The sequence below is a fragment of the Oryx dammah genome, unplaced genomic scaffold (assembly GCF_014754425.2).
Source record: "Oryx dammah isolate SB20612 unplaced genomic scaffold, SCBI_Odam_1.1 HiC_scaffold_27, whole genome shotgun sequence".
Lineage (NCBI taxonomy): Eukaryota > Metazoa > Chordata > Mammalia > Artiodactyla > Bovidae > Oryx > Oryx dammah.
Window position 1 is genome coordinate 130,290,357 of NW_024070211.1, and position 17,088 is coordinate 130,307,444.

The following is a 17,088-nucleotide window of genomic DNA, read 5'->3' on the forward strand; positions in this document are numbered from 1 at the left end:
TGTTTCAAGCATGTTTGTAGCATGTATGTATCTTATTTATGAAAATATCAATATTATATTTAAGAACTATTTTCCTCCTCATAGAACTTCTGTTTTCTCCATATTGATTTTTTTCCTGTCTGTCTTGATTCCATCTTTCCTGTAAGAGCCATTTGTTAAATGTCTTGTAATTCTTGATGACTGCTCACATTTAGTGACAGGGCTTGTTAAGACCCTGAGCTCCTGTGTGGAGTGATTTGGTTGGATTGTTTAGTTGGGGAGGTTTCAATATCATGATTGAGAGGTCATTTCTCTTGGGTTGGTCAAATTCTCCAGGGAAGAACCTTCCAGCCTCTGAGAACCTATGGTGGAAAGTGGGACAGGGCTTGGGGTCCAGGCCAGGGCTTGAATCCAGGATGTGTATGTTCACTCAGCGCCCCCCTCTTTTCAGTATGGTACCCAGACTCTCAGCTGTTACTGGTCCTCTATGACTCAGGAACTCCGTTTTATCCTCTCCAGAGGGATATCCTCTAGTTGATTGGCTAGCTGGTGGAGAGGGGAAGGGGACTGAGCCTTCTGTGCTGGGGTCCAGACTTTCCATTAACTCTGTTGTTAGCAGCAACCCCTTCTTAAACACATAGCCTCTCACTTGCAGAGAAACCTAATATGGCCAACCCATGAGCCTTTGAGGGACTCTGAGGAATAAATTGTAATTTGTTGTTCTCGGCTTTCCCCACTGTCAACCAGGGTTTCCGTTTTCTCAGATTCACCATTATTTACCAGTTGTCTATGTGTTGGCTTCCAGAATTTTATTTTAGTGCTGTTATGTACCTTTTAATGTTCACAGCTTGGATTATGACTTTTAAAGCGTGGGTGTTCGTTGGTGTTGCCGTTTGAGTCAGGTTTAGGGATGCAGTGAAACAGATGTGCTCAATCTGCCATTTTTACCAGAAATGTCATGTACTTTTTATACATGTTAAAAATGACAAACATTTCTTTGAAGTTTGAGCTCAAACTGAAATTAATTTAGAAAATAAGTCCAAAGGAGAATGACTGTTTTTCAGGTGATGAAATAGAATTGGAGGTGCTGCCTTGAGTAGGTGGAGGCCCTAATGATGAAAGGAAAATAATAGAGAATAGTGAGGAAAATCTTCTAGCCTGGCAGCAGAAGGTTGGGTTTTGCTTTTCCTTCAAGTTTTGTGGGAGATGAAAAAAAGTTTTCCAGTATGATTAAGAAAACTGTGATTTGGGAACTAGAGAGAGGTGATGGTTGTACAACATTGTGAATGTGCTGAATTCCACTGAATTATTCACTTTAAAGTGGCTCCTTTTTTGTTACATGAATTTTACCTCAAATTAAAAAAAAAAACAATTTAACCTAAAAAAAGAGAAATATATGGACATTTTCAAAGCTAGAACTATGTTGACACCTGGCTTTGGGTGGTAAAAGATAATTTGACTTATTTGACTTATTTCACAGGCCTCATTACGTTATGTTCCTACTGTCTGCCTGGAGCAGAGATTTTTAAATGTTTACCAGCATGCTTTTGGAAGCTCTTCAGAAATTCACTTCTCATTTTGGGAAAACAGAGAGCAAAATATATTCCAAAGGGTGGAGTTATTTCTCTCTAGTAAAGAAGATGAAAGGAATTAATAGGTATTTAATATGTATACCTCCTACATACAAATATACTCATTGCACCTTGAGAAATCTTGATGCAAGCAAGACCTTTTGACTCTTTAATCATTTGTATAATAGAAGAAAAGGAAATTCTGGGGAATGTGGCATCATTCCGATAAGTTTATGCCTTTGTTCTATTGCTTATCTCTCATATGAAACACCCTGTCTCATAAAAAGATTTAATAGCACTTTATTATCCAACATCTGTAAAATGGAGGAGACAATAGAGATATTGTGATGGATGTGAATTAACACATTTAAAGATCTTTCAGCGTTGTCTGGTGCAGAGTATGTACTCAGTAAATGCTCTCTGCTATTTTTCTGACATTTTCTTAAACTACAGTCTATAAAAGTACATCTGGAAAATGTATGTAATATCAGCAGCATAAAGACTACTTCCTTATCAGGATATCGTTGTTATGGCTGTAGTGACCAACTGCAGAGCAAGTGTGCAATTGGGTCCCTTTTTCTCATCACATTTGTAGTTGTGGTTAAGGGCTTATTTCTGTTTTTTTTTTTTTCCCCCCAAGAAGCTGAAATGGTTTTAGCTACCTTTATTTTCTAAGCATTCTAGACTTCATAGTGCAATGGATTTGTTTGAAAAGTAAAATCGAGAAACTATAAATACTGTTTACCCTCTATTTGGTTTAGACATAATCCCTATTATTTGTACATTTTCCATAGGAATCAGTGAAAAGATTGAGAATGAACCTGAAGAATGAACCATTAGAAGATGTAATTATAGCCAGTCAGTGGCCACAGAGAGAGCACTTGATTTTTGTAAAGTTATTTTTCCTTACCATTATTGTATGGCTCCAAGTGAATGGTGATAGTTCTCTCTCACAATTATTATTTTTAGTTGTAGTTTGAAACTCTTCTGTATCCTGCCAGGTGAAACTCTTATGTTTAAATGTTATCATTTTCATACTAAGCCTTCTTTTAAATTTTCCTTTACAGATCAACAGCCAAAATTTTGAAGGCCGTCAGCGTTCTGATGGTGGTGATAAGCCATGGCGACAGATGATAAAGTTGCCATCTTAACCGATGATGAAGAGGAACAGAAGAGGAAATACGTGCTTGCCGATCCTTTTAATGGTATTTCCAGGGAACCAGAACCACCCTCAAATGAAACGCCGTCCCCATCTGAAACAGCTGCTATTTCTGAGGAGGAAATAGACTGGATAGAGAAACACTGCGTTAAGATAAACAATGATCTTCTCATTTCCAAGGTCTTTTATTTTTTCTTTTACTCTGCATATGGCTCTCTCTACCCCCTTTTGCCTGTGTATTACAAGCAGCTGGGGATGTCACCCAGCCAGAGTGGACTGCTGGTCGGTATTCGATACTTCATTGAATTCTGCAGTGCCCCCTTCTGGGGTGTAGTTGCAGATCGCTTTAAAAAAGGCAAAATCGTCCTCCTCTTTTCTCTTTTGTGTTGGGTTCTATTCAACCTGGGCATCGGATTTGTCAAACCTGCCACCTTGCGATGTGTACCAAAGATTCCCCCAACAGCTCATCCCACCAATTCAAGTCACCCATCCACTATCCTGCCGACAAATTCCTCCATCGTCTCTTTCATCACCACCTCCCCAAGAATTCGTGAGAAAAGGCACCTGCCTCCTTATGATGGGCCAGTGATGTCAGAAGCGGGGCCCAATGTCACAGAAACTGTCATCTTCCCGACAGCTCCAAACAAGACCAGTGCACCCACTCTGCAGCCTCAGACTGATGAAATTACTGACCATATTGTGACCTTGAACCCAAGCACGGCAACCTCCTCTGCCCCCCCAGGAAATGCAACCAGGGAGACAACCACGTCCATGGTCACTACCACCAAGCCTGTACCTTCTGACCGAGTCACTCTTGTTTATGATCAGCAAGAAGTGGAAGCCATATTCTTGGTGGTCTTGGTCGTCGTTGTAGTAGGAGAGTTTTTCAGCGCCTCCTCCGTGACGATCGTGGACACAGTGACGCTCCAGTACCTGGGTAAGCACAGGGACCGCTACGGCCTGCAGCGCATGTGGGGCTCCCTGGGCTGGGGCCTGGCCATGCTGTCTGTGGGCATCGGCATCGACTACACGCACGTGGACGTGCTCATCGAGGGGAAGGGCTGTAAGCCGCCCGAGTACCGGAACTACCAGATTGTTTTCTTCGTCTTCGGGGTCCTCATGACCATGGCCTTGATTGTCGCTACCCAGTTCCGGTTCCGCTACAGCCACTTCAAAACCAGTGAAAGTAAAGGGAAAGAGGTGGAGATCGCTCAGGTGGAGAGGAACAGCTCCACGGAGTCCTCTGAGGAGACACCGACCGCCACCAGCCACTCGCAGGCCTTCAGCTTCTGGGACTTGATCCGGCTGCTTTGCAGCGTGCAGTACGGCTCCGTGTTGTTCGTGGCTTGGTTTATGGGTTTCGGATATGGCTTCGTGTTCACCTTTCTCTACTGGCATTTGGAGGACCTCAATGGAACAACAACTCTCTTTGGGGTCTGTTCAGTGCTGAGCCATGTGTCTGAGCTGACAGCTTATTTTTTTAGTCACAAGCTTATTGAACTGATTGGCCACATCAGGTAAGAGCATGCCTACTGTTGCTGCCCCTCAGCAGTTGAACTTCACCTTTTCATAGTTTATAGCTCCTTTGAGCACAGTTTATGGATATTATAATTTGTGTTGGGGGTAAGGTTTAGGTGGGAGTGGGGATTTCTGTTGCTCTTTCTCTTTAAAATAGAATCAAAAGGAAGGAAATGAAGAACCTAGTTGAATTATCTCAAAATATGATGTTTCCCTTCTGTATGCTAAGAGACTCTTACATTAAATGTTTTCAGGTATAAAAGCACCAATTTAGTCAACTCTGTTACTCCATGGACCTTGAAGGGTCCAGCTGTCTAAGGCATTTATGAAGAAGAGTTTAAGTAGATAAAGAGGATTATGTTTTTTTTTCAGCCTTCAGTTATTCTCAGCCACTTGCTGATGCAGAAAGACCTTGAATATATGGTGAATTGAAGATGTCCATTATATTTAATAAGGCTGTGATGTGACACACCAAAATCATTAATCCATGATATTACATGGAAGAGCATCTTATATAATTTTTTCTGATTATTACATGGGTCTCTGCATTTTTATCTGCCATGAAAACATGGGATACTTAAAAATCTTTCTTCCTCCTAAAATTTCCCATGTAATCTTTTAAGCAAAAAAATCTAGAAATACTTAGTGTTTTTTATGTAATGTTTCTTACCACTAATGTTTGTCTGAAGTTGTTTGAATAGTACCTTGCTCTTTATGTCTTTCTGCTTTGCTGTTGGCTCTAAAATGTGGAGCCAGATACACTTAAACCTCATAGAAAAGCATGGCATGTCCATCCCTAAAATTTGAAGTTGCTGTAATTAAAAGCAACCGTGTGTGTTTGTGTGTATGTGGTAATCTTTAAATCTATTGTTTCTATGAGAAATTAGAAAGGAGAAATAGACACTGGCAAGGTCTGAGAAACACTGATCTTTTTTCCTCTAATATCCCTTTGACTAACTGAAGAAAATATTTTCTAATGTCAAGTTTCAACCTAGAATCTTTCTTTTCCCAGTGCAATTGTGACTATTTTTCCTTGTTCGATTTTGCTTTGGGAAGCTGTTTCCCATTCCTTCTCCATCTCAAATCTCTGACCCCTTTGTTGTCACAAACAAAGTCAGGCACTGTATGGACAGCCACCAGAGACACAGGGTCCCTGAGGCACACTCAAAGAGCCTTTTGATATTATGGTTTGGGGTTGTCCTTTAACCTTGTCCAGGTTATGTTTATGAGCTGTGATGAATTAGACTCACAGTGATGAATTTCTTCAGCTTGGTTGGGTTGTATGAGCAGGCTCTCCCCTCACCTAATAGTGTGTTTAAAAACCACAGCCGTGTATTCCCAGAAAGGTACCTTGTCAGGTCTTACTCATGAGTGACTTTCCTAGACATCATGATTTAATCACTCAATAATGTTAATTGAATGTCGACTCAGTACACAGTATGCATGTAGGTTTTATTTTCACAGAAATTGTTAAGGTCTTCTCACATGCTAAGAAAAGTAATTTCTCTTCTACCTTTGCCTGTTGTCTAAAGTATATAGCTTTATGATAGAATCCTAGTGGGTTTACTATTAGGTTTGGTAATTACATAAGCTTTACACTTGTGTTTTCTTTTTTTGAGAACTCATTACATAAAAACTCATTACATGAACGCTAATATCTCCTTATGTAAAGACGAATGACTCACTTAACCTTAATTTTCTAGTTTTACATACAAAAGCATCTTTTTTCCTTAAATGATGTAATGGAAGAAGAAAGCTCTTGTGGTCACATAGTTGTTCCCAGAAGCCTACTGGGATTCCATCAGTTTGTGGTCATTTACTGCTTTTGGATTTTTATCCTGTTCATTGAAATGAATTAACTACTTTTAAAAGATTCTGATAGTTGTAGTGAGATTATGCCCATGTATTTAGGTAGTAGAATGGATATGTTTCTTTTGGTGAGAATTTTTGGAGTCAGGTTAGTGGTGGTTGAGATTTGAGGGCTTAAAAATGTAGTGATGACAGTTTTACTTTTTAATTAGAAGAATATCATGTTGCTAGTTGATAAACAGAAATCATCTTTCTATGAATTCATAGCCTTTATGTTTTCCTTGTAGTATCATACAGAGAGATCTGTCTGGCCTGTATATATGCACGCATGTTTTTCAGTATTCTGTGACTATCTTAGGCTTCCCTGGTGGCTCAGAGGTTAAAGCGTCTGCCTGCAATGGGGGAGACCCGGGTTCGATCCCTGGGTTGGGAAGATCCTCTGGAGAAGGAAATGGCAGCCCACTCCAGTATTCTTGCCTGGAAAATCCCATGGATGGAGGAGCCTGGTTATGGGGGTTTGTTTAAAGGAGTCAGCATAATCACAAAAATTGTAACTATCCTAATGTAGTCACAAGTTGATGTATGGCAGAAACCAATACAATATTGTAATTTTTCTTCAATTAAAAATAAAGAAATTAAGAAAAAACAACAACAAAAAGAATTTTTAAAAAGTAGATTTTCTTAAGTTTATATAGGTTCATAGTGAAGAAACCATCATACCAGCAAACAGTTTTTAAAACAGCATGTCCAATTTTGAACACTTACTATTGTAATAGTTAGGCAGCTTGGGCCCCATTTTTCATTGACTAACATATCTATCAGTCTAAACACACACAGAGTAAATGATTTCTGATTTCAATCTTGGATTTTGTCCCCACTGGAAAGTGGCTATCTCAGGTAAATAGGATAATGCTTCCTATTTCTACTAAAGTAAATTTCTTTTGACTTTAAATTTAAATTTCTTTTCTTTCAAAACCACAAGACTTTGGTATTTACAGCAAGTACATTTCTAGGCTAATATATGTAATGACAATGACTAGATTTCTTTAGAAATATAAATGTATTTTAAGGCTATATTCACCTTGTTGAATGTTTCAGCAACCATGAGTAGAGTTGTGATCAAAATACATTTCAATTAATCATTTGTTTGTGCAAACTCCAGGAGATAGTGAAGGACAGGAAAGCCTGGCATGCTGAAGTCCATAGGGTCACAAAAAGTCAGACATGACTGAGTGACTAAGAGGAACAACAAAAATCATTACTAGTTAATATTAGGCCATCACCTATGTTATGTGATTCAAATTGATTTACATTTTAAGGGACACACAAAAATCTACTCAAGCAATTCTAACTTTGACCTTAAATTCTTATACTCAGTTTTGTCATGCAAATACTATCTGGAAGCAGTAATATATTAACCATCATTAGCCATTAATTACTACTAAATAGTTACTAAGTATCCAAATGAGTTGGCTGGTCATTTAGGGAGGAGGGAGGGAGATACATGACGCTACTAGCAAGAGGAAGAACACAGACATTCCTGGTGGGCACTGCAGAAAGAGCAAGAGCAGATAGCAAGACGCTGGCCCACAGCTGAGGACACGTGGGACAGTGTTAGCAGTCTGTCACTGGAGGGTTAGCCGTCAGCGTCAGAATGGGGAGGAAACTGCAGCTGGCGAGATCAGGGGAGCGGACCTGGAGCTGGAGATTTAGGACTGCGTTTATGACTGTGTTGCTTCGTATCCTCTCCCTTGTTTCTACCTGCCTCTTCGGGCCTTGTTGATCCTGGCCCCCTTGGCTCTTGGGGCCTCTCTGCACGTTGCGGGGCCGGTGCAGGCTTCCACAAGCTGCTTCTCCCAGCCCCTAGTCTGCTGGGTTCCACTGCTGCAGTGGCTTTTAAAACTGCTAACGCTCCAGCTACACTTAGACCAATTGCTTTAGACTGTCTGGGGGTGTGTACCTAGGTATCCCAGCCGGGGTGGTAACCGCCAGGCTGGTGAGAGGCCGGGTGGAGGATGAGAGAGTGTGAAGAAAGGGAAAAGCCTTCCCTCTTTTGTCTTGGGTGAAATTTGGCGATTGTTCCCTTTAATCCTTTCACGTGTCTTGCCCCGGCTTCGGTGGTTTGCTCAGATGCAGGTGTTGATCAGTACTCAGCTGGAGACTGAGGGCCACCTTCTGCAGCCCCCACTCGATGTGCTGAGAGTTCTGTCCTTTGCGGTGCTCAGCCCTGCTCCCAGGCTCAGCCCTGCCTTCTGTCAACCCGAGTCCTCCATGCCCTGCCAAGTCGCCTCTCACCTGTGGCTCTGCACGCTGTGGGTGACCTTGAGCTCTGGTAACACGGCCCGCACCCCGTCCTTCAGACCTAGGCCTTGCGTAGGCTGGCTGCGGCTTTCTCCAGGGTCTCTGGCTTCTCAGCTCTTCGCCGTCTATCTAACCACCCTGAATTAAGGTTGGTGCCTGTTTCCCTGTTTCCCTGATCATATCCTGACATCCACAGTCCTTAACTGCTTAACTGGCAATCGCTACAATGAAGGGAAACAATGGAAATAGAATAACTCAATTCTTGATTTAAAAAATAACAGAGGATGGACCTGAAGCTTTTTTCCTTTTCTTTTCTTAATGGGATGTTATTTTTTATTTACAAAATGACTTTACCACAATAGAAAAAAAATGCTAAGGCTCATTTCTCACGTTGTCATTGTAGTTCAGTCACTCAGTCGTGTCCGACTTTGGGACCCCACGGACTGCAGCACTCCAGGGTTCCCCGTCCTTCACCGTCTCCTGGAGCTTGCTCAGAGTCATGTCCATTGAGTCGGTGATGGCATTCGTTTGAAATTATACATGATCTAAAGGAGTAGCTATTATTCTTATCGCTTAAAAATCAAAACTCTGCATACTTGTTAAGTTTAATTGAAGAGTTTAATTAGGCCTGGACAACCCAGTTTAATAGGATGCAAGGATGAACACTAAAAGGAAGGGGATCGGAAAAGATGGGGAGATTAAAAGCCAGATAGGAGCTGGGATTAGGAAAGGAACTTTATCCTGGGTGCAGTCGGGCATTGTGGCGAGGTTCGGAGCAGAGGCGAGCCAGCGGTGTTCATTTATTTGGAATGAAGTGGGGAACTTTGAAGCAGAAGCCCCCTGAGAAGGTTCTTAAAACAGTCCAAGTTAGAGATGATAGAGGCCTGGAGTACAGCAGTAGCAGCAGAAGTTGAGGGAAGGAGTGTGTGGGAGGTAGAATCAGTGGAATGGTTTGATGTGAGAAGTGATGTAGAGACCTTCGTATTTCAGTTTGGGTGTAGTGGTTCTGCCAAATCCAGGAGGAAATTTGAGAAGATAGAGAATAGAGGAGAGAGTGGAAGTTTGTCAGAATCCAGCTATCGGTTGGTTTACCTTAAAATTGAAACATCTATGTGGGAATGTCTAACAGACAGTTGGCTGTTATAAAAGCCCCCAAAGAGGTTAGGGTTGAGAATACAGATTTGGGATAGTTAAAACCAGGAACATGAGTAGAGAGAGCAAGGAAATCTTGTTGTGGAAGAAGAGAAATGGGCTGAGGAAAGTCAGTTATGCTTGTCTCCAAGATCCTGTTCTGAATTTCTGATCTTTTTGAATGTTGGTCTCTGTTTTATGGTTTAAAGTAGGTATCCTTGTATCCTCATGTTTATGGGGAATTGTATGATACTATAACCTGTTTCCACATCTTGCTTCAGGAGCAAATGCCTTTCTGAGCACCCCTCCAATGCCATCACCTGAGCCTCGGTCTTCTAGACATGTTTACAAGTGGACCAAGGGAGACACGAGTAAGGGAGAGGGAAAAATAAAGGGACAAGGGATAAAAGAAACAGGGATCGAGAGTAAGAAAATAGAGAAAGGAAATAGCTGCAGTCTCCAGGGAAAGGTCTCTTCCTGTCCTTATTCATGAAAGGCAGTGTCCATAGTTGTTACAAGCATGGACTGACTGGGAGGCATGTTGCCTGGTTTAGAGCTTGACTATGCCTCTTGGAACCATGTGGTCTTGGAGAAGTTATATAACTTTTTGTATCTCTGTTTTGTCATCTATAAGTAGGAATATCATTAGTATTAACTTTTTTTATGAAAACTAAATGAGATAAAGCACATTAATTGCTCAGAACAGTGACTTGCATATATTAGTTCTCTTGATTTTGAAAATTATTATTTAGCCAATATTCTGGTAGATTATGTTGCTTGATAACCACTGTGGAGACCAATTCAGCAGTCCATGGTAATGTACAAGTTGGACATTTCCTATGGCTTGATAATTGCAATTTAAGATACTTACCTGCCTAGAGAAACTTTTGCTGCGTGCTGTGCTTAGTCGCTCAGTCGTATCCGACTCTGTGAGCCCATGGACTATAGTCTGCCAGGCTCCTCTGTCCGTGGGAATTCTCCAAGCAAGACTAACGGAGTGGGTCGCCATGCCCTCCTCCAGGGGAGCTTCCCGACCTAGGAATCAAATCCAGGTCTCCCATGCTGCAGGCAGATTCTTTACCTTATGAGCCATCAGAGAAACTTTTACACACATGCAGAAAGACATGTACAAAGATGCTACTTGCTTACTGCAGCTTTCTAACAGTGAGAAAGAGAACTCGTCTAAATATTCATCAGTTGGGGGATAGATGCACTCAGTGTAGGATAGTCGTAAGATGGAATGTTATGCAGAAAAGGAACGGACTATGTCAGTACGTCAACATAGAAAGCTCTCCAACCGTGGTGTTGAATGGGGGAGAAAGCAGTTTGGTACACTTAGGCAAATTTTAACAATGCATTTCAAAAGTCATACATACTTTTATGGATATGCCTAATTGTACAGAAAATAAACCACTTAAATTTATGGAGGGAAAATGCATCCTGAGTTCATATAGCCCTAGCTTTCTGGACAGGACATAGAAAGGGGACTGGTTGGGGAAGAAAGAGGACGGGGAAGCCCTCCGTTTATCTGTAACATTTTGTTTCTTTAAGGAAGTACAGCAAGATATTCAGTTTCCATTCTTGGTGCTAGATATATATATTCTCTCCCTTTTTTGGTATTTTAGATTGGAAAATAGCTTGAAGCTTAGGTCAGTTTATAGTGGATCAATATAATTATCTTCCCATAAAAGAACCAGATGTATGTGTGAGAGAGAGAGAGAGAGCGTGTGGGTGTTTAAAGCTGTATATGTTCTAAGGAGACATATTGTATCCTTATATATCAGGTAAAATAAACATTGAGATTTTGCGCTGTTAATATGTATGTGTCTCAGCTGGAGAAGGAAATGGCATCCCACTCCAGTATTCTTGCCTGGAGAATCCTATGGATGGAAGAGCCTGGTGGGCTGCTGTCCATAGGGTCACACAGAATCAGACACGACTGAGGCGACTTAGCATTCATGCATGCATTGGAGAAAGAAATGGCAACCCACTCCAGTGTTCTTGCCTGGAGAATCCCAGGGATGGGGGAGCCTGCTGGGCTGCTGTCCATGGGGTTGAACAGAGTCGGACATGACTGAAGCGACTTAGCAGCAGCAGCAGCAGCAGCAGTTGGGTCCAACGTTTTCCGACTCCATGGACGGTAGCCCTCCAGGCTCTTCTGTCCGTGGAATTTTCCAGGCAAGAGTACTGAAGGGGGTTGCCATTTCCTATTCCAGGGGATCTTCCTGACCCAGGGATTGAACCCTCATCTCCTGCGTCTCCTGCCTGGGCAGGACCCTTTACCATTGAGCATCTGGGTTTCCTGTATAGCTTTCCCTAAGTAGCATACATTTAAATGATTAAAAGTCTACTTTTACATAGTTATCATGGCTTCAAGTCTTAGTTCTTTTGCTTTAAAATGAAATCAGGTGTAAATTTATAGTACCTCATTAAGAATTAATATCAAAATGTATCAAATAACCCTGACTTGGGCAGTAATTATAATATTTCTTTATATATTAAGAGATCAAGGTACTAAAAAGTCAAGTCAAGTGATATCGCAGAGATATTGCATTTTATTGCTGACGTGAGTCCAAGTATGAGTGTTTGCACCAGCTGTTTCATTATCTTGAGTCATACAGTGTCAATTACTGCCTTTTTTGTGCAAGTCAAAAGCCTAAGCCGTGTGGCTAACTTATTTCTACTTATTCTTGTGATGCTTGGTAGATTTTAATTATATAATTACAATAGGACACTTTGAATAGTAGATAAGAATTTTTCTTCAAGCTTCCTTCATAGCATACCCTTCCGAACCCTTTCCAACTGGAAGAACCGCACCCCGTTCTTATTTCTCAAGTGTTAATCATCTTTTCTTTGCCTTTTGTCTGCCGTCAACAACATCTTTGAATAGTAGTCTGGGGGGCTGACAAACAGTAACTTGTTAACTTTTTCTTTCCTCTAAAAAGATAACATGTAGAAGGAAGCTCAGACATTTTCAGAAAAAATCAGTGTCGAGCTGTGTTTGTCTGGGGACCGTAGTTTTGGCCCATGATCCTGTGTGGTGTGGTTGGCTGCTGAGTGCAGTGAGGTCATCTCAGCAATGGATGATCGGCATGGTCCTTGGTTATAACTGTGGGTGTCGGTCGGGCATTCACTCCACCTAGGAGAATGAACAGGAGCAGAAAGTAAATTGGCCCAGGTTTGACTCTAGTCATCTTCCCAAACCCTGGTAGGAGTGTTGGGTAGTCTTGTAACTCTCCTGTTTCCTTGTGTTCTTCTTTTTGCTGGTTTACCTGTAAAGAGTGCACATGTGTGCATGTGTGCATTTGACCTGGGTTCAAATCCCACACTTACTACAGTGTCTAACTTCATACCATTGTTAAGATTAATAAGATAATGCATTGCATATAGTAGGTGCTCAACTGTGTCTGACCTTGGATAAGCCAGCAATTTAGCTTTGTTAAGCCTCAGGTTCCTCATTTGTAACATGGTGGTAATAACTGTATCTGACTTCATACCATTGTTAAGATGAATAAGATAATGCATAGCAGATAGTAAGTGCTCAGCTGTAAACAACAGGTGGTGTTATTCCTGTTATAAATTCACTCCTTCAACACATATTTCTTAAACATGCCCTAGGTGACGGGCACTTTTGTAGGTCTTGGGAATATTTGGAATGTGTGATGAGATAGACAAAGGCCAGTCCTCGTAGGACAAGCCTTCTATCGGGGTAGACAGTGAACAGTGCACAGATTATCTCATTTCTGATCATGATGAATCACGACGTGGCAAAACTCATGCAGGATGCAGGTTCCCCGAGCGACGAGAATAGGCGACTGTTTCCACTTGAGCTAACAGAGAGGCTTTCTCTAAGGAAGAGACATCTGAGCAGAGTGGTGTTTGCACAGAAGCCACCCAGGGAAGATGAGGGAACCACAAGGGTGCATATCGCCCAAACGAGGAGTGAGGAGTGATAAAAGTCAGCAAGGTGGGCAGGACTCGTGCAAGGGCTCCGGGTCCCACTGAGAGAGAGGGTGTTTCCCTAAGAGCAATGGGAAGTCATTGGTGAGTTTGAGCAAGAGGTGACATGAACAGATGTCTGCCTTGATGTTTCTTTAAAACACTTCTATTGCAGAAGGGGGGCCCCTTCCAGGGCCCCAGAGGGGGCTGTTGTCTAACACTTGGAGATGAATTGTCCAAGGAGACACACGGCTGACAGAGGGTGACTTTACTGGGAAGGGCGGAGAGCAACAGGCTAAAGGAACCCAGGAGGACTCTATTGCGTGGCTCGCCATCTTGGGTTCTATGGTTTGTCAGCTGTGTCTCCATGGACCATTCGTTTCCGGACAATTCCTTTCTGAATGTTAGACAAGAACCCACTCTCAGGTCCTGGAAGGGGTTCCCTTTCTGCAACACTTCTCTGGGTGGAGCATTTGTTATTGTTTATTCTGCCCTACTTTAGAGAATCCCATTTTACTTCGTTCCCTGAGTTTCAGATAAATAATGAGTTGTCCTTTCTTGCTTGAGTCACAAGCTGGTGACTCATGCATGACCTTTGTTGATGTTGTGCCTTCCACCAATCCCAGATAAAATTGTGTTTTGTTTTGTTTTGTTTTTTAGCAACTTCAAAATTGCAGAATAGCAATAGAATTGCAGAATAGCAAATTTTTTAAATTAAAAATTAAAAAAATTAAATTTTCTTGAAAAGTAAAAATTTTAAATTAAGAAATCTCCAAACTTAACAAACATTATAATTATAGTATAATATTGAGAAAATAATAATAGTTGTTAACACTGTCATTTCAGCGCTTACTACATCCAAGTGCCCTCCAAGGCACTGTGTGAAATGCTTTACCTTCAAGCCCCCATTTATCCTTGTAATAGCTTTGTGAGTTAGGCATTGCTATGTCCATCATAGAGAGGGGAAGTTCAAGGTGCTAAGGTAAGTTGCCCACAGTCACACAGCTAGTAACTAGCAGAGGTAGAATTCAACCACTCAGACTTCAAAGCCTGTGTTCTCAGCTACCTTGTAGGTTCATAGGCATGGTCTTAGATTGGCGAGTATTTTGTCCCTTTATGCAGCCCAGCCTCACATCTCGGACTGCTCTGAGTGACCAGTGTCCGATACAACTTTTTCATCTGCTCCAACCACCCTCTTTTGTCTTCCTGGTAAGCTCTCCATTCCTCTAAAATACTCCATTCTCTCAAATTATCTTTTTTTACCCCCAGTGAAATTGTCATTCCTCCGGATTAACTACCTTCAAGAAGTGTTAGGAAAAGAGTAATGTGATTAAACCAATTCACATTGTATATAAGTGGCAAAAATGTTTTTAATGATGACTAGGCATCACACAGAAATGTATGTATGATGACTAGCTATCAGACATGACTAGGTATCATACATCATTAACAGAGTTAATTCACAATTAAATATTATGTTCTTCCAGTGTTTCTTTAAAGAAGTCTTTATTAAATGACCAGGTTCTATTCTGGGAATACAGTGCTGAACCAGACAGGTAAGGTTCCTCTCTCACGGAGTTCACTTTCTGGTAGGGGGTGGATGATCATAGCATAAAAGGAAAATACTAGATGTTACAGAAGTGTTAGCTTAGGTACCTGAGACACTGGGAGTTGGAAAAGAGTAAAGCAAGTAAAATCAAGAGTTTTGGGGGGCAGGGCCTAGTGTAGGTGGAGTGAGAAAGAGTTATCTTGTGAATTGGATACCAAATGGGTGGTGGTGCCACTCACCAAGCAAGGAAACCCAGGGAAGAGCTATCAGTGCTGAAGAATGGGACTTATGGAGGTCCTATCAGATGAGAAAGATGCCAGTTGGGAAGTTGTGTTTATGAGTCTAGATCTTGGGAGAGAGAATGAAGCCAGAGATGTTTGTGGGAAACCTTGGCACATAGCTAGAACAGCTAACTTCAGCCCGAGGTTTCTATAACCATCCTCCTCCTCCACTCTCCTCCCTTCCCTTCAGCTAGTAAAGCTATCTGGGGCAATCACCTACCTCAAGCAATACACATGACGCTATCAGCGTTAACTTCTGGAAGCTGTGCCATGGAACAGGACTTTCGGGAAGTGACAAGTTTAGTGCTTTAAGGGGAAGAAAATTATATTCTAAAGTCAGGACATGAAGTCGTGGCTATATCTTTAATGCTCTTTTGGGGTTATTAACTCATAACTGAAGGACTTCATTCTAGAGTGAGTCTCCCTTCACCCTTAGGACTGTGGCCCCTCATTTCTGCCTGGAGAAACGCAATACCAGAGGGAATGTGATGCGCCAAATGGCCTAATGGCTTAAGCGTTATCTTCTGTGGCTAGTGTTTAGCTGGTAGGTGCGATTAAACTGGGAAAGAAAACAAACCAGGACTAGACCAGCAAACAAATCAATTATTATTGTTTTTTAACACAAATGCCCAAGTGTAGGACTGATTTTTATTACCTTACCTCAGGAATGCTACTAATAGCTGTAATATACTTTATTCCACAAAGAAGATTCTTGTAGTTTTTATAGGGGAACAGTTTTATGTTCAGTGTCCTAGTTAGGCTAAATCAGAAAATCATTGTTTCCATTTCCAATTCCTAGATCACCAACAGAACTAAATCTAAACGATATTTTTGTAGGCTTTATAATTTGAATGCATGTGCATGCTGAGTCACTCCGCCATGTTTGGCTCTGTGACCCCATGGGCCACAGCCGGCCAGGCTCCTCTGTCCTTGGGACTCTCCAGGCAAGAACGCTGGTGTGGCTCTCCCTTTCCTCCTCCAGGGGGTCTGCCCAACCCAGGGATGGAACCTGGGTCTCCTGCGTCACAGGTGGATTCTTTCCTGCTGAGCCACCAGGGCAATCCCTCCGCTCCTTACCCAACCCAAACCATACAGTCAACTTCTGATTATTTGATTTCGAAGTCTGCTTGCTGGAGGCAGCCCTTTTCCAGCCCTTGGGTGGAGGCAGACATGCTGGTCCACCCTGTGTCCTGCCACAGCACTGGTACTTGAGGTCTCTGGTTCTGCATCAGTAGAAAGGGTCTTTTGAGCCATTCCCTCTAGGAACCCAAAATTTTGTTTCTGGGTGAATGTTTCTTTTGTGATCCAGGATATTGGGCAGCTGTTGAGTGGCCTTTGTTTTTTCTACTTTCCTCTTCCCTCATTCAAAGTTTAAAATCTTAACCATCTTCTAAAGTCAACCTAAACATACACCCAACTTCCTGAATCCAATTCAGAGGTGTGTCTTCGAGCCCGTGTGTAGTTTGACTTTGCGCAGGCACCTTGCAGTAGGAGCAGAGCACTTTGTTACCGGCCTAAGGGCAACAGAGCAGAGGGCCCTTGGCCTTCCACTGGCCTACGAATGGTGGCCCTATCCTGCCTCTCTGTATTTTCTTGTCTCTGTGAAACAAGGGGGTTGGATTTGATGATGTGTCTTTGCTACTCATCTAAGTTTTTACTTTGCTTGGTTTCTCTATGTGAAAAACCACACGTCAGATCCCACTCCTCCCTGGCCACCCCACCAGGGACTTAGGCTTTCATGGTTTTTGCTGATGAGTCAGAAATGTACACAGAGCCACTCATGCCAGCTCATCCAGGCCATACCATGGCAACAGACTGTCGAGTCAGCGATGCGGGAAGGGACTGATGGTA

The 17,088-nt window shown here is 42.1% G+C and overlaps 1 protein-coding gene across 1 annotated transcript in view; it reads left to right on the forward strand.

Annotated features, from left to right (window-relative positions):
- Positions 1-2,137: 2,137 nt before the first annotated feature.
- MFSD6 (major facilitator superfamily domain containing 6) overlaps positions 2,138-17,088 on the forward strand; it is a 59,911-nt gene continuing 44,960 nt past the window's right edge. Inside the window, exon 1 of the mRNA XM_040227811.1 lies at positions 2,138-4,226. Coding sequence (XP_040083745.1) covers positions 2,671-4,226 — 1,556 coding nt within the window. The 5' untranslated portion in view covers positions 2,138-2,670. The remainder of the gene's footprint in view (positions 4,227-17,088) is intronic.